General features: G+C 36.3%; 1 protein-coding gene across 1 annotated transcript; it reads right to left on the bottom strand.

Moving 5' to 3' along the window:
- Positions 1–26,653, bottom strand: LOC142532781 (myosin-11-like). Its single transcript, XM_075639227.1, is given in 39 exon segments — positions 1–363; positions 710–792; positions 919–999; positions 1,086–1,142; positions 1,224–1,280; positions 1,374–1,473; positions 1,569–1,639; positions 1,858–2,001; positions 2,100–2,303; positions 2,409–2,567; positions 2,656–2,895; positions 2,979–3,023; positions 3,106–3,217; positions 11,034–11,140; positions 11,142–11,174; positions 17,039–17,260; positions 17,394–17,492; positions 17,756–17,875; positions 17,955–18,160; positions 18,404–18,581; positions 19,063–19,123; positions 19,219–19,328; positions 19,439–19,570; positions 19,720–19,890; positions 19,975–20,101; positions 22,185–22,222; positions 22,641–22,742; positions 22,816–22,873; positions 22,997–23,098; positions 23,209–23,355; positions 23,446–23,582; positions 23,700–23,849; positions 23,949–24,108; positions 24,371–24,429; positions 24,544–24,700; positions 24,776–24,921; positions 25,032–25,175; positions 25,802–25,930; positions 26,489–26,653. Coding segments are annotated over 39 exon segments (4,590 nt in total). The 5' UTR covers positions 26,492–26,653; the 3' UTR covers positions 1–224.
- Between the last annotated feature and the right edge of the window lie 412 nt (positions 26,654–27,065).

Raw genomic sequence — 27,065 nt, 5'->3', positions numbered from 1 at the left:
GAGTAAAAATGTCAAAATACAATCAAGTATAATAATTATTCATTTACATATACACATTTCGCCTCGGTGAGATTTCCATATTTCCAACTCCTCCTTGAATATTAATTCATCATATCTCAATAAAGGACAAACATAACGAAAGTACATTTGCATTTTAATTTTCGTACAAACAAATATCTGTATTTTGTATCTTCATCAATGACATTAACAAAGAACTATGTAGGTCAGCTAGAGTTTTGGTCGGTGCGTGGCGGTAACAAAAAGCTGAACCCAGAATTCTCACTGATTAGAGGTGGAGGTTCAATATCTAAGATATCGATTTGTTCCATCGATTTAGATATGTCGTCAACAGAAAAGGGTATGCTGCAAACGACCAACCAAGACGAATCAACAATTAGAATCCAAACAAAAGTTGGTGGTAATGGAACAACATGAACAACATAACTTTTCCATTTTGATCCATGTCTTCTAGGCATTGACCAATGCCAAAGACACTACGTGTTGATCAAATAACTTTACAAACACAAATTTAATAGACAATATCTCTCACGAAAAAATAATGCCAAGAAATGGAAATTTGAAGCTAAATAAAGCTTGATTTTATGCATCTTCACTCTCCCAGCTACGAGTAACTTTACTCGAAATTCGATGTTAAACTGAAGACGAACAAAAACAAAATGGGCCAAACCCGTAAAATATTTGTGCTAACCTCGAGTCATCATCCAACAGAAAGGAATTGCTTACTGCATTATTCGAATCCTCAGTCATCAGCATCCTCATGTTGGCTATAACCTGAATACATTGAAGGATTTGCATCTATATTAATATGACCAAATATGTACTTTTACCCAGAAATTTCTCTTTCTAAAGAAGACGACTCGAACCTAGTTTTGAGTAATGGCATCCATAGAAACTTACATCCGAAGACACACTATGTGTGCCATATTTGTCATCCCAGTACATTGTACTGATCCGGTACAACTGCTGAATGCTCAGTACCTATTCAATAAGGAATATGCTAATTGATATCTTTTTGTAAGTCAAGATTGATATAATTCTATGGTTTTGGTTATGGTTTGACTCACTGGACAGAGGTCATGACTAATTTCATCCGATGTTTTCTTTGGCTTTTGGTGGAGAACCTGGATTGAAACAGTTGATATAACAACTGAAATTTAAATAGTTTTTCCTAGACATGAATCAGTAAATGCAAAATGATTTACCAGAAACTCAATGGCTTGTCTTATATGCTTCAGCTCATCCCAAGATGAACCTGCGTACTGCAGTATTTATAAATATTCTCATTCAACAAATTTTAAAATTTAAGGAAAAAAATACACAGAAACATGCATTCAACAAAACCAAAGAAGTACCTCTTCGGTCGCAATACAACACCAAAGTTCCAATTCAGCGAGCCCAGCCTTAACATATTCACCATTACTAAACGAACAACATTCTCGTCTTAAAAGGAGGCTGCATACAGTTAGTTCACAAAACAATATAAACAATTAGATTTTAAGAAAAAATAACTCAATAAATACTAAATATGAGACAAAATAAGCCTTCACCTGTTAAATAATTGCACATTGATGAATGAAAAAATCTGTGTGAACACCTTGCGAACTAAAAATGGTGGCACCTGACACGACACAATACATGTATGTTAGACTGGTTACTATATGAAAGAGATGCCAAATTCGTATTCATATCAAAACAACACATCCTTCTCCAACATGACATGAAATGGCGAGCATGAAAAGTTTGCAACTGAACATAGAGAAATCTTTAAACGGATTCCATGATTTAGAAGATAAACGGATATTATGGAGAGCATATAAGCAACATAATTCTACTGACATGATTAGCTTTCAATGTGTTCAAGAAATTTCCAAGGCTATTTACGATTCCTTGCCAGTGCGCAATCAAAGCTTGTTGTGCTGCTGTATTGGCAACTGAACGTGATGATCCCTTAACCAAGCTTGCTCTGGAAGTTCTTGGTGCCTGTATGGATTCACACAAGATAGGCTTATTGTCAAATTTTACAGTATTTTGGTTCTTTTCAAACTTATAGTGACACATTATGAAATGTAAATCAATACCTGAATACATAGCCCAAGAAGTGGAGAAATCTCCTTCTTCAAATTATCTCGTATCAGTCCGTAAATTTTTTCAACATATGCGGTGAGTTGTTGCTTGAATAGCAAAGCAGGATACTTGGCTTCTACTTGACGTAAAGTGTCTACTCCACCAGATAGGCCATTCACAAAGGAAAGATTTACTCCATGAGGAGTTCCTCTGAAGCTCTAAAATAAAGAGTTTAGAAAATATGAGTTTCAAGAGAATTCATTTAAATGGAATTTAAAATTGTTTTTCAGCCACTGAAAGGAACAGTAGGAAATATATCTTACATGTGTCATCCTGCCAAATAAATTAGCCGAGGATGACCTACGACGTTGAGGGGCCATTCCAGCTGCACCACTTGCTTTCAATGTGCGTTGGAGCAACAAAAGTAAAGTTGAAGCATTTGACAACCAATAAGCCAACACATCATTGTTATCTTGTGTTTTCTATTAATGGTTAAGGTCAAGTATTAGAAACTCAATACATTTGAAGAGCGAAACAAGAAACATTATCATAATATTGAAAATTACAAACCTCAATACATTGACCTATAGTCTGAATGATCCGATCAAAAACACTTGTTCTTTCTACTTCAAAGGATCTCCACTGCAAAAGACACTTATAAATAATACATGCTGCAATTGGCCTGTTGGCTGCAAAACCCAAATGTTGTGAAATACAACGAACTAGCAACTCCTGACTTTCTTGTTGTTTCTCATTAAGTGATTTTTGTGGTTTGTCATCGCCTTCGGAAAATGATGGGCTGTGTAGATCCTATGAGTCACATGGAAAACACAAGTGAAGGTTAAAATCGGGGATTTGCAAGGGAATTAAATATGTTTAGAAGATTTTATTACCACATGCATCTTAGTGTCCCCAAACATATGCCCACTATCATTCCTCTGTCATTCACAAGCACCAGAAACTTTGTAAGCACCAAATAAAAAATTCAAAGTCCAGCACACTCTTCAACGACATAAATACCTGTATAATTGATCTAGAACGCCCAGAAAGGAACTTATTTGGTGTCATTGACAATGCCTGTTGACGAAGAACTTTGTTCTCTGACTCGAGATTATTCATCTTCTCTTCGAGCCTTTCACATTTTGAAAATTCATTCAATTATTTCCTTAGAAATAGAAAAAGACTTGAACACCTATTAAGTTATTGTCATTCCTGTAATTCGCATCTATTTCCAAATTTACTATCCCATTTCTTGTGTGGTGCTACCTTAAGGACAAAGATATAGAAACGGGACAAAATTTAGTCAATGCCAACAGTTGTACAGATTTAAAAAAAATTCTAAACATTGTGAGCTGATTTACAGTACTTGAAAATGGCATGATCAAATAAATGGCTACCATATCAATATGCTGCAATTAATTGGGCAACATCTTCATGATGATGAGCAGTTGCACCTTGTTGCATTAATGAAGATATGATACCAACAATAAGGTCATTAATATGAAGCTATAGTTCCTTAGTTACTATAATCGGTTCTCTTTTGTGTATTGAGATTTCGACAAAAAAGAATGTTGACGTTCTTGGTATGGTTAGTGCAATGGTTGGAATAGTCTATGGCTTGATGATGGCATGGTAGATCATGTTAGAACTATTGACTGGGTGTAATGTTGCAACAACAATTCGAAACATTATCTAGATGTACAAGAAAGATATGGATGCAAAAAAGCATCAGGGAACTCCATGCCCAAATGGAAGCATTAACCTTGACTACCACTGTAACCCAAACATGAGCACTAGGGAGTAAGGTCAAGAGAAAGACTACTAAGGGGCTTAGCTGTGTGGGAGTGAAGCTGTAGATGATAGCATATTGTCACTTTCCATTGTGTTGAGATCACAAGGAAATAAACGAGGTAACATCGCAGCGAAACATAACAAGTAATATCAATAAGTAAATAAGATGAACATCAATATTTATAGTGGTTCACCCCAAAGTTAGGCTACGTCAACTCTAAACCTCTCAAGTAGATCACTTCATTATTAATAACAAAGAAGAAAAGATAATTGAGAATACAATGTATTTCATTCAGAACACTCTTATTTTAATACTCATTTTCTCTCCACTAATCATTTTCCTTCCAAGGATAAACACTCCTTAAGAAATCTTACATTAAATCATTTATCTCACTTCTACACTTATGATTGTAGATGAAATGATTTTGTATTTTGATGTAATTTTGAAATAAAGAATGGATGAGTATTCATAGGTGAAGTTTAGAGAGGAAAACAAAAAAATAAAACATCATTTCTTACATAATCAAACCAACCATTTTTTACTAACTCAAACTATATGTTAATTATTTGTCAAAGTGTGTTGTTGAATTCCAATATGGTGGCTTAAATATTAGCAATTCTCTCCCTCGGGCACATTGTGTGAATTCGATCAGACCTACAATAGCTCTGCAGTATCTTCCATTTTGGCAATGTCTTAGTGATCATATCAGATCTGTTTTCGTCTATGTGAATCTTCTCAAGCTTTAACAACTTCTCCAATACATTATGTATCCAATGATAACATACATCAATTTGCTTAGATCTTGAATGCATTGAAGGATTCTTTCCAAGATGAATTGCACTCTGACTGTCACAGAACAACTTGTATTGATTTTGCACAAAACTTAATTCCTCCGGACACCCTTTCATCCATAAAAGCTCGTTGCATGCCTCAGTTGCTGCAATGAACTCCGCTTCAGTGGTTGACAATGCTACATACTTTTGTAACTTTAACTATCATGGCACAGCTCCCCCGCAAATGTAATCAGGTATCCTGATGTTGACTTTCGGGAGTCAACATCTCCTGCCATATCTGCATCTGTGTAGCCTATAAGATCAAGTCTGGATCCACCAAAACTCGATCTATGTTTAGAAGTGCCTTGTAGATATCTAAATATCCATTTTACTATAGTCCAATGTTCCTTTCCCGGTTTAGAAAGGGATCTACTCACTACACCTACAGAATGAATTAAATTTGGCAGAGTACATATCATGGTATACACCAGACTTCCTACAGCTGAAGCATATGGAACAATTTTCATTTATTCTTTCTCGTCCTCTATAATAGGACTCTATTTTGAGTTCAACTTGAAGTGGTTGGCAAGAGGACATCCAACCGTTTTGGCCTGGTCCATGTTGAATCTTTGAAGTATCTTCTCAATATACTTCTCCTGCGACAACCAGGTCTTCTTGGCATACCTGTTTCGATAGATTTCCATGCCAATAATTCTTTTTGTTGGCCTCAAGTTTTTCACAGAAAAAATCTTACTTAGTTGCTTCTTTAGGCTTTTATTTCAGAAGCATCTTTGCCAACAATCAACACGTCATCTACATAAAGCAGAATCACCATCAAATCATCATCAGAGGTATTTTTGACAAATACACAATGTTCTGTAGTGGTTTTCTTGAATCCCTGTCGAGTTATCATTGATTCAAACTTCATGTACCACTGTCTTGGTGTTTGCTTGAGACAGTACAAACTCTTCTTTAATTTGCACACGAAGTCCTCTTTCCCCTTCTCTACAAACACATCTGATTGCTCTATGTAGATTTCTTCCTCCAAATATCCATGAAGGAATATGATCTTGACATCCATTTGTTCCACCTCCAGATCAAGCTCTGCTGCTAACCCTAGCACAATCCGTATGGATGTCATCTTTACCACAGGTGAAAATATTTCGTCAAAATCGACCCCATGTTTCTGTCTGAAACCTTTGACGACAATCCTAGCTTTGAATCTTGCTTGACTAATGTGTTCTTCATTTTTCAACCTAAACATTCACTTATTCTTCAAAGCTTTCTTGCTTCTTGGCAGCTTCACCAGCTCAAATGTCTCATTCTCATGCAATGATTGCATTTCATCTTGCATGACTTCCATCCACTTATCTTTGTGTTAACTGGTAATAGCTTTCTCGAAACTCTCTGGTTCTCCCCTATCAGTTAGCAGGATATATTCATTAGAGGAATATCTGGTTGAGGGTCACACTTCTCTTCCAGAACGTGTGGTCATTGTACCACAAAAACTTGTTGCTGCTGGTTCATTGTGAACACAGATCTATCATCATCCTCATAATCGTTATGCAATTCTTCACCTTCAACCAACTGTGGATTTACTGTTGAAGACCACCATTCCAGATCTTGTTTGGATCCAAAATTCTCCTTTCCTGTAGTATCCAAAAATTCATTCTCCAGAAATAAGGCATCACGAGTTCTTATAGGTTTTTTTATATGTATTATAAAACTTGTAACCGATTTGATCCTCGCCATAACCTATAAAAATGCACTTTTTTGTTTTGACATCCAACTTCTGTCTTTCATCCTTTAGTATACGAACATAAGCAACACAACCAAATACCCGCAAATGATTATAAGAAACTTCTTTACCTTGCCACACCTGCTCTGGGAAATCACTATTGAGAGGAACACAAGGTGAGATATTTAATATATATGCAGCAGCAACTACGGCCTCACCCCAAAATTCCTTATTCAGCTTCGCAAGTGAGAGCATGCTTCTGACTCTTTCTGCCAAAGTTCTATTCATCCTCTCAGCTAATCCGTTGAGTTGTGGTGTCTTTGGAGATGTAGTTTGATGTCTGATTCCTTTCTTTTTGCATATATCATCAAAGGTTCTAATGTATTCTCCTCCATTATCTTTTCGAATAGATTTGAGCTTTATGTATGTTTGTCGTTCAACTAAGTTTATAAAATTGTTGAATGTTTCCGCCACGTGGTCTTTGGTTTTGAGATCCGACACCCAAATTTTTCGAGATTGATCATCGATAAAAGTTATCCAGTATCTTGCTCTTGCGAGCAACAATGGCATTAGACCATATAGATATGAGTGCACAAGATCTAGGATTTTATCGGCTCTGCTTAGAGTTGAACTTCTGAATGATATAATGTTTTGTTTTCTGGCTAAGCATTCCGTGCCTTGTTTCTTATGAACCTACTTTATATCAGGCAGAACTTGCTTTCTAACAAGGCATGAAAAACAACTCTGTTGAGTTTTCTTCATCTTCGTAGTTCACACATTCCCTAAACTACATACAGTTTCGATATCTTTATTCGTTTTGCCACCACAAGTGATTCTCTTGAACTCTTACATACCCCGTTTTGGAAGGTTGGGGAGAAACCTTCTTTATCGAGTCTTTCGACTGATATCAGATTCAAGGGCATATGTGGCACATGCATGACGTCTTTCAGGATCAGTGTAGAGCCATCCACGGTAGTCAAGCTCTCATCTCCCTTTCTTATAATTCTGGAATAGTCGCTATTCCCCATCCTGACCATACCAAAGTCTCCTTGTGTGTAGGATGCAAAGCATTCTATTCGAGATCACCCAACTCGTTACTTGAGTTGTCAAATTTACGGACTCCTGCTCTAGCTCGTGAACAACATTGAATTCGTCAATGGCGTTTGGTTTCTCATTGTTGATTTCATGTTTGTTTCCGATTTTCGGAAGTATTTTTTTAATATGTTTGTTTTCTCCACAGCGATAACACTTTATGTTGACATATCTCTCCGAGGACTTGCTTGTTCTTGGCTTCTGATTTATGTTTTTCTTGATCTTGCTTCATCTATTCATTCAAGATGTCACTCTTTATGAAGTCCATACTCACGACTCCTCCTGTTCCTGTGTTTGTGAGTGATTCCTTCAAAGTCTCCCAAGACTCTCGTAATGAAGCTAGCACAATTAGAGCTACCACCTCGTCATCAAGTTTTATGCACATACTTGATCACTACACCACGAATCCTTGAATCTCATTCAGATGATCTGCGACCAGAGTTCCTTCTTTGTATCAAACATAGTTAAGCCTTGCTCAAATGAACAATTTGTTGTTGCCACTTTTGGAGGCATATAGTGTATCCAAATTCGTCCAAAACGTACGAGCATGTGTCTCGTTACAAATGTGATTATACATGTTGTCATCGACAAATTGTCAAATGTACACATAGAATTGGTTCGTGCTCAAAGTCCCATTCAACATCTGATTTATCTTCTGGTTTAGACTCACTGAACACCAGTAAGTGCATCTTGGCGACGAATAGAAGATCTTTATCTTACTTTTCCAAAGTTGATAATTAAAGCCATTAAGGTTAATCATCTTGCTTGTGTGTACCTCTATCTTTTGTAACTACTACCAATGAATTATTCGTCAAAGCCTGAATACAAAAGAACTGCTTCCCTAATACTGTCTTATAAGTCTTTTCTGATGTGAAAGTTCAGGCTAAGCAGCAACCACAGAGCATATGAGGACTTCCTATAGTATTTGAGAACCTCTCTCTGATGCTAGTTATTGAGATATCAAGAAAACAAACGAGGTAACATCGCAGCAGAACATTACAAGTAATATCAACAATTGAATGAGATGAACATTAATATTTATAAGGGTTCACCCCAAAATTGGACTACGTCCACTCTAAGACTCTCAAGAAAATCACTTTTTTATTAATAACAAAGAAGACAAGATAATTGAGAATATAAATTATTTCACTCAGAACACTCTGATTTTAACAATCAATTTCTCTCCACTAATCGTTTTCCTTGAAAGGAGATACAATCCTTAAGAAATCTCACGCTATAGGCGAAGTTTAAGGAATAAAATAAAAAATAAAACATCATTGGTTACATAATTAAACCAATTATTGTTTTACTAATTCAAGCCATGTGTTAATTATTTGTCAAAGTATGTTGTTTAATTTCAATACAGTGGCTTGAAAATTAGCACATTGTTACGACCATATCAAATGCATAGGCAAGAAAGGACGATGGCAGCTCAGCGAATGGTTTCTTGCACACAATGCCATCCTAAAATTGGGCTTCTCAGAAACTGTAAAATCTGAGATTTCCACCTCCACACGTGCAGAAAGGTGAATTGGTTTTCTATAAATTGAAGCCCTATAGACAGGTGTGGCCACTCGGTCCAATAAGAAGTTATATCCTCGCTCTCGTGGGCTTTTTCAAATCGTTGAACAGATGGGACAAGTCGCATACCGGAAATTCAAAACTTCACGCCATGTTTCATTTCTCTAGCTTAAAGAAGTTCAGAGGAAACAATGATTGCATTTCACTGCCCCCAGCTCTACCACCTGAAAGACTTTCAAACACTGCCCCGAGCTTTTTGGGATAAGAGAACACATAAAAGTAGAAAAGATATTACAGCATACTGGAAAGGCTCGTCACCAACAGATGTCAATTGGGAAGATGCTGAAAATATGATGAACCAACATCCTTCCCTCATGGTTGAAGACAACAAGATCTAAATGGAGGGAGTAATGTCACACATAATAATCCATTAGAGCAAGATGGAAAGTCAAATCCAAGAATAAGATTGAGATGCTGCTATCTTTATTTGAATTATAATCTTACTATTTTGCTGGTTGATTTGTTGCTATCTTTTCTTAGAAATGGTTTGATTTGTTATCATTTATTAGGATTTGATCTTTGTATTTAAGGGAGGAACGATGAATAAAATATTCAGTCTTAATTTTCTCAAAATTTCTCTTCCAACGAGCCAACCAAGAGATTGAAATGTTCTCTCTAACGAGCTCAAAGAATTGCACCACTATGAAATCTAAGACACAGATATATAGTGAAATAAAATTTATCAAATATTCTCACTAAATTATCACAACTCAACCCCACGACTTCCCCTATAGTTTTTATGAGCAGTATGCATATACATATACTAAATAGTACTCTGAATCTACATTTACAAATAGTAATGTCAAAACTGAGCATCTATATTTATTCAAATGAAGAATGCACGCAAAATTTTGTAATGTCTACATGTACGTGTGTTGCATGCAACATTATGAGAGTATAGACAAAATATAAACTATAAATAATGTAAACTCTCTGTATGTATCGGTAATTTATCGAAAATTTCAGAAAAATATCAAAACTCCATTTCATGTTTCCTATCAATCATGTCATAAGAACAGAACATTGCCAGAAATGAATATCTACAATCTAAATAATCTTCAAGTCATCCCAAGACAATGAGTTGTGGGCTAAATCGATTATTTTTTGAGAGAGCGACTACTCGCAAGCAACTTAGCTGGTTTTCTAAGCCCAATCGATCTTTCGATTTAAGTTGTTTGATAGATAAAAGACGCAGGTTTGAGTCGTTATTCTTGCATTCTCAGTTCTACATGCTTAAAATAATGCTGCTTGAATCAGTTCTATGATTTTCTCAATTACATGAGGCTTTAAGTTTTTGTTGCATAAAGCACTTTTTATGGCTAGCTATAAAAATTTTAGTTCTTCGACGCATTGAAATTCGGGTTATTTCAATATAATGTATCTACAACTTATCTAGGAAAAACAATACTTATTTTTCCTACCACTTTATCCAGGATTTTTTTAGCATGCCAAATGCCAGCAATCCCAGAAGTTTTATAGTTTATGTGAAATCCCAGAAGCTTAGAAACGTTTATGAAAGTGAATTTTTTACAGCATATGAGAGAAGAGCAACAAAGACCAAAGACTCCAACTGCCGAAAATATCCAGCAAGATGCCTAGATGGTCGAGTTAACCAAGTGCATAGTTAGACCTCCTATATAATGAAAAGAAAGTGGTGAATCAATCCATCATAGCTAAGGAAGTATTATAGATCAATCCATCAAAATGGTGCAAAAAGTTTGATTTTTGGATTTTTTTTTTTTTTTAAGAAGTTGATTTTTGGAGTTTTGATCAGCCTTTATCATGGATGAAGTAAGAGACATTTGATCAAGTACTCTTATGCCTACATTGGACCATATTATAGTTTAAGATTTTAATTGACCATATAGTCCCATCCTATATTGAAAGATATTAATAATTGTTTGCGAGTGTGGGAGAAAAGAGATTAATTTACATTACCATAGATAGAGAGAAATTATAGTAAACTAATTACCTGTGCAAAGACTCCTGTAATTGATGATCTTTTTTTTCTGTCTCTTCTAATTTTACTCGTCTTTCTTCACTACATTCCTGTTCCTCGGCATATTTCTTCAGCAAGTCCATTATATATTTCCTTTTCATATTTTAAAGAAGCCTGAGTAAAAAAAAAAAAACTTAATGGGTTTATTTATAGAGAGAAGCATGCATATTCTCAAATACCATTTCCAAGATACACAGACATTGTTTCTCATTCAACAGAAGTTGGCATATAGGATCGAGTTGGGCTACCATCTTAATTCATTTTGGGACACATGGACAATTTAATTTTTTTTTTAATTAAAAAAAACGGAGTTAATCGACAGCGTTTAACTTTTGGCTGAAAATGATTACTTCAGATTGCGAAGTGGATGAGTTTTTTTTCTAGAGTTAAATATATTCGTGATTCTTAATCAGATGAATATACTATGGCTAAACAATATTCCTTTTGCATATAAGTTTATTTGGATGTTCAAACATGGACTGAAATTGAATAAGACTTGGTCAATGGAATTGTTGTTCTCCTGTATTAAGAGAGTGTGTGTTCTCTTTGGAAACACAGTGAGTGAGTTGTACACCACAAAATATTATAGTGGAATTCTTTTCATCTTGCCCGTGGTTTTTACCCTAATAATTTTTAGGGGTTTTCCACGTAAATCTCGGTGTCCAGTTTATTCTTTATTTTCGGGTTTTATTATCTCAAATTCCGCACGTGGGACCAACAAGTGGTATCAGAGCCTTGGTTTAAAATTTCTTAAAATTCTGAGTATGCTCTGTGATTGCAGCCTAGGCTGATCTTCCACATCATAAAAGATTTTTTGAGATTTTTTATTTAAGGCTGGATTATTTTGTCAAGTCTACTAAAATTGTTGTAGACATAATGGCGGGAAAGTACGAGATAGCAAAATTCAACGGAAGCAATTTTATGCTGTGGAAAATAAAGATACAAGCAGTTTTAAGAAAGGAAAATTGCTTGGCGGCTATTGGAGATAGACCGATGGAAATTACAGATGATGGAAAGTGGAACGAGATGAATGATAATGCTGTTGCCAATTTACACTTGGCTATAGCTGACGAAGTTTTGTCAAGTATCTCTGAGATAAAAACAGCCAAAGTTATCTGGGATACTCTGACAAAGATGTACGAGGTCAAGTCGCTACACAACATGATTTTCCTAAAGAGAAGGCTTTATACTCTTCGGATGGCGGAATCCTCATCGATTACCGACCATATCAATACATTAAATACTCTATTTGCCCAACTCACTTCCATGGGGCATAAAATAGGGGAAAATGAACGTGCGGAGCTTCTACTTCAAAGTCTACCAGATTCATACGATCAACTTATCATCAACATTACCAACAATATTCTTATGGGCTTTCTAAGATTCGACGATGTCTTAACTGCGGTTATCGGAGAAGAAAGTCGGCGCAAGAATAAGGAATATAGGTTGGTAACATCGAAGCAGGCAGAGGCTTTACCGATGATAAGAGGAAGATTTATGGACCGTGACTCCAGTGGGAGCCAAAGACGAGGTAGATCAAAGTCAAGAAGTAAGAAGAAAAATATTTACTGCTTTAAATGTGGCGGTAAAGGACACTTCAAGAAAGAGTGTACGAGTATCGATAAAAGTTTTCAAGGAAATGTGGCTAGTACTTCAGGAGGTGGTGAAATATTATTCAGCGAAGCAGCAATTGTTGCAGAAGGCAGACACAAATTTTGTGACACGTGGATTATGGATTCAGGAGCGACATGGCACATGACGTCTCGGAGAGAATGGTTTGATCATTATGAACCAGTCTCAGGAGGATCTGTATTCATGAGAAATGATCATGCCTTGGAAATTGCTGGGGTCGGTACTATCAAAATTAAAATGTTTGATGGCACCATTCGCACCATACAGGAGGTACGACATGTGAAAGGACTGACGAAAAATCTTTTGTCCTTGGGGCAATTGGATGAAATCGGGTGCAAAACTCGGATCGAGAACGGGATCATGAAAATTGTGAAGGGCGCGCTTGTGGTTATGAAGGCGGAAAAGGTTGCTGCAAATCTGTATGTACTTTTGGGAGAAACACACAAAGAGACAGAACTAGCTGTTGCATCAATTGGTTCAGGAGAAGAATTAACAGTGTTATGGCATAGAAAGCTCGAGCATATGTCAGAACGAGGGTTGAAAATTCTCTCAGAACGGAAGCTGCTGCCGGGACTTACAAAAGTGTCACTACCCTTTTGTGAGCACTGTGTTACCAGTAAACAACACAGATTAAAATTTGGCACTTCTACTGCCAGGAGCAAAAGCATATTGGAGCTGATTCATTCGGATGTTTGGCAAGCACCGGTTATATTCCTAGGAGGAGCGAGATACTTTGTCTCGTTCATTGATGATTTATCTAGGAGATGTTGGGTGTATCCAATCAAGAAGAAATCAGATGTTTTCCAGATCTTCAAAGATTTCAAAGCGCGGGTTGAACTTGATTCTGAAAAGAAAATCAAGTGTCTGAGGACTGACAATGGAGGAGAATATACAAGTGATGAATTTGATGCATATTGTCAACATGAGGGCATCAAAAGACAGTTCACGACGGCTTACACACCTCAACAGAATGAAGTGGCGGAGCGGATGAACAGGACCTTGTTGGACAGAACAAGAGCTATGTTGAGGACTGCGGGTCTAGAAAAGTCATTTTGGGCGGAAGCAGTCAAAACTGCTTGTTATATTATCAATCGTTCTCCTTCAGTGGCGATTGATCTGAAGACTCCGATGGAGATGTGGACTGGGAAGCCAACAGATTATTCTCATTTGCATATATTTGGAAGTCCGGTGTACGTCCTGTACAATGAACAAGAAAGATCAAAGTTGGATTCGAAATCCAGAAAATGTATCTTCTTGGGTTATGCTGATGGAGTAAAGGGGTTTCGCTTGTGGGATCCTACTGTTCACAAGCTTGTCATCATCAGGGATGTTATCTTCGAGGAAGATAAAGTAAAGGGAGACAAAGGCACACCGAATTCAGAAACTACTATTTTTCAGGTGGAAAATAAGACAGATGAAGTTCAGGTTTCTTGTGAAGCAGTACCAGAGCACGAAGAACAAGAACATGTTGAGTCTGAGGTTTCCAATGTGAGGCAGTCAACTCGAGACAGAAGACCACCAGGTTGGCTTTCAGATTATGTCACTGAAAGCAACATTGCATGTTGTTTATTATCAGAGGATGATGAGCCATCGAGTTTCCACGAGGCTACTCAAAGCTCGGATGTATCCTTGTGGATGATAGCAATGCAAGAAGAGTTGGATGCATTAGACAGGAATAAAACATGGGATCTTGTTACACTACCACAAGGAAGGAAAGCCATTGAAACAGATGGGTCTATAAGATCAAGCGTGATGGTAATAACCAAGTGGAGCGGTATCTTGCTAGGTTGGTGGTAAAAGGGTATGCTCAGAAAGAAGGCATTGACTTCAATGAGATATTTTCTCCTGTGGTTCGGCTTACAACAGTCAGAGTGGTGTTGGCATTGTGTGCGGTGTTTGACCTACATCTAGAACAGCTAGATGTGAAAACAGCATTTCTTCATGGAGATCTTGAAGAAAAAATCTATATGCTCCAGCCAGAAGGTTTTGCGGAAAAAGGCAAAGAGAACTTGGTTTGCAGGTTGAACAAATCTCTGTACGGTCTCAAACAGGCGCCGAGGTGTTGGTACAAGAGATTTGATTCCTATATCATGAGCCTTGGATACCACAGATTGAGTGCAGACCCTTGTACGTATTTCAAGAAGTCAGGTGATGATTATATCATTTTACTGTTGTATGTGGATGACATGTTGGTAGCAGGCCCCAACAAAGATCAGGTCCAAGGATTGAAGGCACAGTTGGCTAGGGAATTTGATACGAAGGACTTGGGACCAGCAAACAAGATTCTAGGGATGCAAGTTCACCGAGACAAAAGTAACAGAAAGATTTGGCTTTCCCAGAAAAATTATTTGAAGAAAATCTTGCAACCCTTCAACATGCAAGATAGTAAGCCAATATCGACCCCTCTTCCTGTTAACTTCAAGTTATCCTCCGAGATGTGTCCTAGCAGTGAAGCAGAGAGGATGGAGATGTCTCGAGTACCATATGCATCAGCAGTGGGAAGTTTGATGTTCGCCATGATATGTACAAGACCGGACATTGCTCAAGCAGTGGGAGCAGTTAGTCGGTATATGGCGAATCCTGGAAGAGAGCATTGGAGCACTGTTAAGAGGATTCTTAGATACATTAAGGGTACCTCGAATGCTGCATTATGTTATGGAGGATCGGATTTTACAATCAGGGGCTATGTCGATTCAGATTATGCACGTGATCCTGATAAGAGGAAATCTACTACTGGTTATGTGTTTACACTTGCAGGAGGAGCTGTAAGCTGGATTTCAAAACTGCAGACAGTTGTAGCGTTATCTACAACAGAGGCAGAATACATGGCAGCTACTCAAGGTTGCAAAGAGGCAATATGGATTAAAAGGTTATTGGAGGAGATCGGGCACAAACAAGAGAATGTTTCTTTGTTTTGTGACAGTCAGAGTGCCTTGCACATCGAAAGGAATCCAGCCTTTCATTCCAGGACGAAACATATTGGAGTACAATTTCACTTTGTGCGGGAAGTAGTAGAAGAAGGAAGTGTGGATATGCAGAAAATCCATACAAAAGATAACATAGCTGATTTTCTGACCAAGTCAGTGAACACTGATAAGTTTGAGTGGTGTAGATTCTCAAGTGGTCTAGCTGAAACGTAAGCAACAGGGAATGGCAAGATTGAAAGGATGTGTGGAGATGTGTTTGATTCTCAATCAAATCTCTAAGTGGGAGAAATGTCGGCAAAAGTGGGGGGGACCAGTCAAATATAATTAAATGAGTTAACACGTTTTTTGTGCAGGCTGGCAAATTTGACGAATAAAGCAGAAGAGAAAACGCGTTTTGATACGCATTTTCACACGGTCAAGGGGCTCTATAAATAGAGCTTCCCCCCTTCATTCTGAAATTATCCCTTCTTCGAGTTTCTCTCATCTTATAAGCATTTGAGTGCTTAGTTCTATAATATTTGTGAGGTGTTTTGTTCTCCTATATTAAGAGAGTGTGTGTTCTCTTTGGAAACACAATGAGTGAGTTGTACACCACAAAATATTATAGTGGAATTCTTTTCATCTTGCCCGTGGTTTTTATCCTAATAATTTTTAGGGGTTTTCCACATAAATCTCGGTGTCCAGTTTATTCTTTGTTTTCGGGTTTTATTATCTCAAATTCCGCACGTGGGACCAACAATTGCATCGTTCAAAATCCTATTATCATGAGCAATTGCTGCTTTTATAATAGTATACGATGCAAAGTTCATGTATGGTGCCTGCACCACCCACCCATGATATATAGATTTTCAATTAGCAATTGCAACAAAATGTCTTTAAAATTTGCTTTCCCCAGTACTTCCAATAGCTTGGGTTCTTTCTGAAGTGACTTGTTAGTGCATGATTCTCACAACTCTCAAATAGGTCAGCTAAATGCAAGGACTTTGACCAGAAAACTAGGTCTTCAACTACATTTAGGGCTACATTTAGCTACGTGACGCTACTGGATAAAATAGAGAAATTCAAATTTCAACCTTAGCCATAAAGCATGGAAAGTTGAATAGAGTGTCAAGGTCACAATGCTTGATGGTTAAGGAATAAATTTTTATTAGTGAATAAATTCGAGCTGTGAATTGTAATTTCAGCAGATTCACAAGTAACTAGTCCAACTTAAGGAATTTATTTTAGCAACTAATAGCTTATTTCCCTCGACGGAATGACACAAAGTGTACTGCTTTCTGGTGTCATGCTTACACGTGACATGTTACAGATATGACTTTATTATCCAAATAATAAAGCTGAGTGAATGCTGAACGAGAATTTTTAGTTTGCATATGGTAATAATGTACCTCAGCTATGAAACTTATCCACACTCATTACCTTCAGGCTGATAACTTCATCTGTAAGGGATTTGATTTTTTCAGTATCTTCAATATAAACAGGAGTTTCTTTGATGACAGGAGGTGCTTCTTTAATTGCTTTATTTGCAGCCTCACGTTCTTTTACAAGTATTGCATTTGTTTCATCAACTTTCTTCTGCATTTCATCCAACGAACTCTGCAACTTTACAATCTCTAGAGCTTTGGCTTCTTCCAAATCTATCTGTATTCCCATTTTAATAGCATGGACATCAGACAAATTCATATTCCCTTGAAAAACTAGAGTAGGTAATCGAAATATGGACGGAAAGTTGTAAAAGGCCTGTCTAAAAGATGAGGTCAAGATCATGCTATACCCTTAAACGTTTTTCAAGTTGTAAGCGCCATGTGAGTTCCTCAAGTTGTTTTTCTAGCTTATCTTTTGCCTCTTTGAGTGCACCTGTCTCCCTTGCAGCCTGCAGAGTTATGTAATTAACTTTTGAAAGTTGACCAGCCATGAAAGAGCTAAGTGCCAGAAGTCTGGCCTGTTGTTCCTTTAAAATGGAACAACACCAATTAAACCATGGAACTTTCTCTTATCTTATTCCTGACCAACAAATGATAGTTCCAGAATATAAATTTATAAAGAATCTAAAGGGGGCAGCTTTGAAATATATATTTATACAAACAAACGAGGAGAGGGTTGTTATTTCAACAGTATTATGAGACTAAAACTAACCATTTTAAGCTTCCGCAATTCATGTTTTGCATTTCTTCCTCTCCATCTGCATTGTGCAGCTATCGCTCCTCTCTTTAGGTTCCTAAAGTAAAACAAAGCTCTATGGCAGCGCCACCATGCCTAGGTAAGGATAACATCAAGTGAGTTTGAATGAAATATGAACATCAACACTGAGCAAGAATTATCAACCACTTGCTACCTGAATAACAGTAATGGCTTTAGTTTGCCTCCTGAGTCTAAATTTATTACGAGCCTCCATGGTGCGAAAACCAGTTTGTATGACAAGCACTGAAATCCGGAGTCTTTGATATACATTTCTAGCTTGGTATCTAAGTGAATTTTTCTGAATTTTTACTGCAGCTGCTTCCTTATTCATGCTCTCAAATAGTTTGCATGCCAATCTACCTACATTGTTACAAATACGCAAGGAATCACCATAAAGCTAGAGTAGACAGATGAGTACGTCGATAAGAGAGAGAGAGAGAGAGAGTGTGTGTGTGTGTGTGAGAGAGAGAGAGAGAGAGAGAGAGAGATCTAGAGACTACTAAAACGTTTATGCTATGCTAGACTTAGAGGGTGTTATAAACTGAAATCCGAAAAAACCGTTAAGCTTCATCATATTTATGAACCTGTTTTTTAAAGGCTCACCTCTGCAATAGGATTGTACATAGATTGAGGCCTTCTTCAATGCTATAAAATTTTTACGAGCAATATGTGTCTGTATGCGTCGTTGAATTGATTTTGCAGCAGTAGTTAAAACTTCTGCTCTAAGAGCATCTAACTCAGCCATCTGACCAGCTCTTAGGAATACCTTTGTTTTGCCTATCTGTAAGGTAACAAAGGATCCATATCAATTTGCAGAAATGCAGGGATTTGTGCCTGAAACTAATTCTAAGACAGCTACACCAAAGTACATGATGTTATAATTGGATTCTAACACAACATTTTTCGAGCTTTTCACATATCTCAAAAGAAAATCCTATCATTGGTAGTTGAAGTCATGGACTTCAATATGCATAAGCAAAGATGAAATGTCATATTTCACACCACAAGAAAGCCTAATGAACAAGAAAATAGATTTACCATGATGTGTGTGATGTAGGTGTATAGAGTATACTGTATACATAAGCAAAATATGATGTAAATGGCACATAAAGATGATATTGTAGCCTGTATTGAACGTAAATGATCAGTTGAAAGTAGGAAAACCTAAATCCCAAATAATAGAAATTGAATGACTTTGATCACTAGTATTAGAAATCGTATATGCGAGAACTTGCAAAGCCTATTTGGTACGTGAGGCTTACCTGGAAACCTTTTAGCCCCTTCTTTTCCATAATCCTCTTGCATGCGATCTTTTCATCATAGCTGCCCATGAGAAAGGCTTTGTTATTACCAATTGATTTTTTTCACCAGAAAAGACCAGTAACTTAAGTTTAGTCAGGTTAAAAACAGATACTTACTTGCCTTCCAAAACCTCTGGTGCAAGAGGTCCAAATCTGTTTATAAACTCAAAGAAATGCCGGCGAGTAGGAAAGCCTGCACAGCTAATCCTGATTGCCTCTAAAACACCCTGAATTGATATGTTTGAGACCAAAAACTTTAGAAAAAAGCCAAAACCGATAGGGACGCCTTGTAGAGTGTGAGAATATTTACAACACAGCAAAGGGTGAAAGAACTTACACCACATCTTAGTTGTTGCATTATATTTGTATTTTCAAAAATGGCAGGTTTAAGAAGATTATTAGGCTTCACACATCTTATGTAGTGAGGTTCAGTCGCATTGAGAGTTTCCATCAAATGTTGCAGTTGTAACTGCATCGAAAGATTGTGAATAAAAATACTGTCGTAGCATCACTTTCCAGAGTATTAAATGATAATGCACTATCTCATTAACATGATCTCTTTCTCTTTGTCCGTGTGTTCTTACTCCTGAAATCTCTGTATGTGGTTTTGCTTAATACCTTAAAACGTGAACCTATAGAAGAGAACTTCGATGATTTTGTTGTCTCTTCAGGTATTGGAGGGAAAAGGCCAGCTACAAAAGAACACTTGGAAGAACCCAACAGATCTTGGTGCTCGGGAACAACGTAGTCTTTATTTTTGTCCAAAAACTGATTAGATTGATATTGAACCTGATATTGAATGGCTACGGGATTAGAAATCTTGATTGCTGACATAAACAACCAATGGAGAAAGCAATGTAACATTTTACTTACCTCTCCAGCATAATGTGCAATCGTAAAATCGGTACGAGACAATTTTGGTTTTACGAATCTCTTATTATTCTTGAACATCTGATAGAGCTTATTAGAGAATGTTTCGTGAGTTGATTTTGGGAACATACTGCATATGAAGAACATTAAACAAAAATAAAATGTCATTAGTTTTAGAGTACATGCATGTTAGTCAACTGTTGGCTAGAGAATTTATTGACTCAATTGTAATAAACAATATTTATTTTAATATAATTTGACTTTTCATGGTTTCATTTTACTTTATATGTATACACATGTAATCAGCATAAATAAAGTCCTTGATTATGCTTTAATACAAATGAATCGTAATTCGATCTTGAAACTCATTTGTAAACACTGTATATTCTAAATCCGTTCCTAGTCGATTTTCAGCCACCTAAAATAAAGATAAAGGCCGCTTGAGTTTGAGAATAACATCTGTGATGTTGTGTACTGTGTTTAATTTTAAGGGATAGAGATGTCCAATCATGCAGATGGGTAATCGTACGATGATTGTACCAAACAACTCTCCGTCGGACTTTCCAAAGGAAAAGTCCATGGTTGTGATTGTACATGATTAGTCCTTACGACCCGGGACAACACTGAGGTTCTACATTCTAGAATTGTGCTTTGACTCGTTTACCTGACTCCGCGAGGGTCACTAAGGTGGCGAGGTTGGGTGCAATTGCGAAGTGTGTAGGAGCCAGTGCATTGTAGTCGGGGATTCACCGCTCACCTATGGGTGTGGATATCCTATATGATCTAACGAAATAATAGTGCATAAAATCTCTGATCAGAGTGTGAGATGCACATTAGGGAAAGAGTTCTATTGTTGTACATGCGATGACAATATGAATATTTTGTGATCGTATCACATAGCCATCGAATTTAATATGCAACATTCGATGAACCAATGGTTGTAGATTCGATCGGGATATATGAGATGAAGGGATCGTACTTTACGTTAATCATAACCGATTGGTTCTTGCAGGCACTATCAGTGATACCTAGGGAATCATATGGCGATGCTACTAGACGCTCTTACCATAATTCGATAGGTATAATCAGAAATTGATTTTTGACATTCTCATGACCAAATGTTGGTGCATGAAATGGGACAAATTATGGTAAGCCCGAATAAAGAAAATGTCATGAATCACAAAGAGTTGTGAACTCACGACTAACTGTATCTCTGAATCATTGAGAGTCATATAAGCACGGGATCATTTGTTCATGTTGAGAGAATAAATTCAAGGAGTTGAATTTATATAAAAGTATGAAATAGTAAATTCAAGGAGTTGAATTTATGATAATTTAAAATTTGGAGAGAATAAATATAAGGAGTTGAATTTATAAAATTTGAGAATTTAAATTATTAAACTCAAAATTTGAATTTATTAAATATTAAATTAAATATAGTGGGAAGTATGTTTAATGGGCTTGTACTCTTCGAATTTGATATAATTAATTAAACTAATTGGACTAGTCCAATTAATTAATCAAACACATTAATGTTAATTATGGAACCTAAATCTACAATTAAGGTAATTAGGTTAATTCTTTTGTTTTAAGGTAATGAAGCCATAACCCTAGCCTCCATTCATTCTCAATTCTCGAAAATCTCTCCCTTCTCGTATCAAAAGTTTCGGCCTCCATCAAAAGAAAAAGGGGCTTGAGCCGCCTATTGAATTTTTGCTCTCCTAGGCAAATATCTTCTATACTTTCTAGTGCAATTTAGAAGAGGACCAAGTAATCCGATCGTAGATCAGATTAAGAGGATTGAAGAAAAGAGATTTGAAGAACGTTCGTAGGGATTTACAACAAGATCTACATCTGCTAATACTAGAGTAGCTGGTGCTAAATGAAAATTCACTAAAATTATATTCACAAACACCCTATGAATGTTTGTTTAATTTAAACCATACGAATGTCCAAGATAATATTTTGAATGTCAAAATAAAATTTTAAAATATTCGCTATATTTTGGACACGAGAAAACCGATAACACAACAATTAGATAATCATAGGTGAGAAAAATGGTTCGATAGATTAATGAAACTAAATTACAAAGAAAACAATATAAAATACTTGTTAAAACAAAGTGCCAACTCGCAAAATCGTGCAATCAAGAATATCTATCTAGACTGAAACAAAATTGAGCAAAAACCCAGATCAAGTTTAGAACGTGTTACCATGCTTCATCAAGAAGAGCAACTATTCCACCTGGTTTCTGCAAAAAAATAATAATAAATTTAAGTTCTGCAAAAATTTAGTGACAACGTATAACTATGATATGATCGAAAGTCGCATTCCTCATCCAGATCAATTCTGAACAGGGGAGGATTTAACATGAATGTTAAAGGGATGAAGCCACAAAGAAAATTTCAATGAGAATGAAGAAACATAAATTGTTTGGACGGAAACATATAATGTGCATGACTCTAGCTGTTTCAAAATCCCAGTTTTATGTCTTTATAAAGAAGTTATCGTCTCCTTGAAAATCATATGTTCTACTTTTTAAGTTCATCTGTCAGCATCACAAGACATCAGAAAAAAATTGTTTTTGTCAAAGCTACGTTGGAAAAGCAAACTTTCATATGGTTCATGATTTTAATATTGGAAGTTATAGATTTACAAGGAGGAAGTACCTTCTCAATAAGATCTAAAACATCTTGGTTATCAACAAACTCAATGTAGCTCCAATCAATTTCCTCCTTCGAGTATTCTTCTTGTTCCATTTTGAAAACGTGCTGCGAACGAATTTTGAGACTTAGCGAGTAGATAATTAGTTAAAAATAAAAGGACAGCATGTTTCAAATCTACCTGGTTAAAATGCTGTTGCAGCTTCTCATTTGTAAAGTTAATACAAAACTGCTCAAAACTGCGTAGTACGGTGTGCGGAAATTAGAAAAAGGATGAAACAGTTTGAAATCACGTATTTGTATTGTTTTTGCTCGTTTTGGGAGTTTGCCAAAAGGGTGGGGATAGTAGATCAGGTAGCTACCTATTGTGTTTAAAACTTTCAAAACCATAAATGTCAAGTACTCCAATCAGAGATTTTGATTTATGGTCTTGCCCAATTGAATTATTGATCTTATCCACCAACCTGAAATAAATTCACATAAAATGAGAGACGAAAATATCACATAATGGTGTTTTTTCTCACTGGAACATATATTCTACTGGATAACAATTTAAACCTGCCAAGCTCCATACCAATCAAACAGTCTAGAATATATTGTCTTCGCTAATCCATCCCTACTAACTGTTGCGCCCAAAGGATCTAGACTTCTCTTTATAACTTCTTCAGGAGTGATCATCACACGTTTACACAGTGCGTCTTCCAGTGATGCAGGATCACACCTATGACAAAGAAAGTCAGAACTGTCTACATTCTAGAAGTACATATACAACAATTGTACTTTTGGACAAGATACTCTGAAGTTTTCATACATGAGAAGTTCAGCTACTGTTTTTAGATGAAAATTGGATTTGTCATCTTTTGGAATCGATGAATCAACTTCTTTTCCTTTTGCAAAATCAATATTACCAATATGAAGAATAGCAGCAACAACCCTGAAAATTGCTTCCTGAGACAGAGAGAAAGGGCGTGTGGTGGATAGAAACAGAGGAAGATGATGATCATTACTAGTTCTCCACTGTATATATTTAACATATGCTCAGAAACCAAATTACATTGGATATACCTGCTCTGTTTTACTTATTCCAACAATGTCCATTGCTCTTCTTGTGGCAAGGTAGTCATGGGCATCATTTATACCAACCAGCTCATAACATTTTGATTGGTTCAGATAGTGAAATGACTTCGGGTGATTTAACTTGTACTTGTCAATTTCCTGGACGGTGAAGAATTTTGCAACCATGAAAAATCTCGAACAATCGCAGAGAAATAAATTGGTAACAGAACCAAAACTGTCAGCTAGCACATTTAGTACCTCTTGTGGTGCTGCACATAAAAGGTAAAAGCAATGATAGTTACGCTCGGGATCAGATATTTGGCAAACTCGGGATCTCTCAAGAAGATAAGTTCTAATAGCTGCACCTGATATTCTCCCTTGCTTGTCAAACTGGATCTCGACAAATTTACCAAAACGACTGCAGTATCAGCATACCCACAGGATTACATCATTGTTGATATTTCAGATAAAATTCACATAAGCCATCGTACATTTATTTGACATAAATTGATTAAGTAATGTTTGTGAGTTATCTTAATAGAAACAAGTTTCCTTGCCTAATAGACTTACTAAAGAAGATGATAGTTTACTAGACAGTTATCTATTTGTTATGATGATGAAAGATAAGAGAAAAAACAGGAATCCCAAGACTTAACTGCCTAAGGGTTAAAGAGCTTCACCTGGAATTGTTATTTCTAACAGTTTTAGCATTGCCAAATGCTTCAAGAACTGGATTCGACTGCATTCATTAAATAAGTGCAAAATATCGTTAGAGTTACTTAAATAAAGAAAGGTGACAAAAAGGAACAATATCAAATGCCTGATCAACAACTGGCTCCATAATGAATCATACTTCAAGAACTTGTTGTTCAACAGTGCGTCCTTCGGTGGCAGCTCGACCGCCCAAAAAGGCAAGGTAGCGCATAAGCATTTTTGTGGTCTCAGTTTTACCTGCTCCACTTTCACCGCTGACCAGTATGGAATTGCTCTTTCTTTCATTTATCATGGCCCTATTTTCAGTAGAGAATCATTAATCACAGAGCATATATGCAATATTCTTTTAATCGAGAAAGACAAAACTTCACCGGTAAGCTACATCAGCAACAGCAAAGACATGAGGGCTTAGTTCTCCAAACGGAGCTCCTTTATACTGTTGCATCATATGCTGGTTGTATAGATGAGATAGTTTTTGGAAAGGGTTTATAGCTATAAGAATATTGCCAGTGTAAGTCTGCACCATGCTCAAAAAAGGAAAAAACAATCACATATGCCCTCAGTCAGACCCTGGTAAGGTAAACAGTAATGGTGCACAAACCAAAACAAAGTAATAATATAACATACGTATATTTCGTTCAGTTCATATCTACTTTTGAGATTCGCAAGAACTCCAGGCTCATGCAGGTAAGACAGCTTTGTCATGTCATCAACACCACCGGCAGGAGCTTCCATATCCTTGGGATAAAGTTTTGATAACTTGGTGATGATCTAAACAGCAGATGAGGAAATTCAATAAGGCTTGAGTATAGTAAATAACACAACCTTTGCCCATTATATATATGAACTTGAAACTGGAGCGCATATCAAAGTTCATTTCATCAAACATTGTAAATATGACAATTAAGTTAATTTACATGGTTGTATCCATCGTCATCTAAGATGAACAAGAATACGTACCCAGATTCAACATTCAAAGGAGCATGTCTACAAAAGTTATACCCACTGCCGTTTCAAGCACACGAATTAGAAACTTGGTTTTTAATCAGAATTAGAATAAACCTTGGGATATACAACATGGATTAAGTTGACAGTTTATATGGATAGGAGTAGGCAGTTATTTTTAGTAGTTGGATGTGAAAGACTATTTGTATATTTAAGATGCTTATGAAAAACAAATAGAAAGCTATCAGAACATATCTTAAAAAAGAAAAAAGGTTTCAAAGATGGCTAGGTTCTCTCTTTTTCGAGCCTCATCAGCATTTACAAATAGGTTGTCTTGGAAGAAAATCGAACAAGAAGAAATATATGCTGGATATACTGTTACAACACACACATGCATGAACAAACAAAAAACAATAAAAGAAATCAACTGAGGTCATCAATCCAAAACGTACCTTCTTCCCATCTGTCCTCTGAATCTCAGCTTCTTGGCCGTTAATTTTGGTGACCTGCCCACTTATCCAAGCCACAGCTGGGTCCTCAACCCAGACATGAGATCCAATTATTATGTTCACAGGAGTGCCCTGTAAAAATTCAAGGACACGCTTTCATGACTGAAAATTTTCAGTAAACAAAGATAAGTATAGTGCTTAAATGATCATATGGTAGGCAGATGTTGCACAACTTGCAGGGGCACCTTCTCGAATCAAATATGAGAAAGCTTTTTGCCGCAAGAGCGACCATGACGAAGATTAGACAACTTAAATTCAAACAAATATCCGAGCTCGAGTCGAAGTATACGAAAGCGGTTCAGTCATTGAGTTTAATTAAAGCACATACAAAACTTCCAAAATTCTTATGTAAATTACTTTGAGATTCTTATGTGATTCATTCTACGAGTATAGAGCACATTATGATTATAATGTTCCATCTCAAACAGGATAAAATCTTCAACATAGCTTATAAACTATCTCTGATTTCACAAATTTATTTAAGAAGCGTTGATGAATGAAACTTTCCCATTCAAAAAGACGATTTCCCGCACAATGCAAGAATACGATAGATCAGATCTCCTAAAATAGCTCAAATTCATGAAAATACAATCCATCGAATACCAGGGAGTGGAATCACCCATAACGTACCATTTCGAATCCTTAAATCTTCAATCTCAGGCAGCGATCCCTCGGACCATTTCACGCAAAAAACACACCTGCATGTAACGAATGCGAGCCAAGAATGATCATGAAAGAGGGAAAAAAGAAGTAGAAATGGGGAAATTTTCGGTTTTTGGATAATCTCTCTCCATAGTTTCGCTGTAAGTTCGGATCAATTCTTGTTATTTGTTGTTACTCTTCTGTTGCATATATTTCATTTCAGTAGAAATTAATAATGCACGTGCAACAAAACATATGATGGAATAATTAAAATTCCAAACAAAATTAGTTAACTTAATAAAAAAATATTGACATTAATATTATAAATTTTGACAATTAATATTAATTATTCATATATAACTAATTTGGATAAAAACATATGTTAATTATTCATATGTAAATTTTGACAAATAATGTTTAATTATTCAGATGTAATTTTTTGACAATTAATATTAATTATGTATGTGTAACCCAGAATAATTAATATTTTTTACTTTTTATCTTCTGCATCTCATTGTAAAAAAATTATAATATATATATATATATATATATTCATATATATATA

This window comes from Primulina tabacum, chromosome 18, assembly GCF_025594145.1.
Source record: "Primulina tabacum isolate GXHZ01 chromosome 18, ASM2559414v2, whole genome shotgun sequence".
NCBI lineage: Eukaryota > Viridiplantae > Streptophyta > Magnoliopsida > Lamiales > Gesneriaceae > Primulina > Primulina tabacum.
The sequence above is the reverse complement of the archived record's forward strand: the minus strand, read 5'-3'. Positions and strand labels throughout refer to the sequence as shown.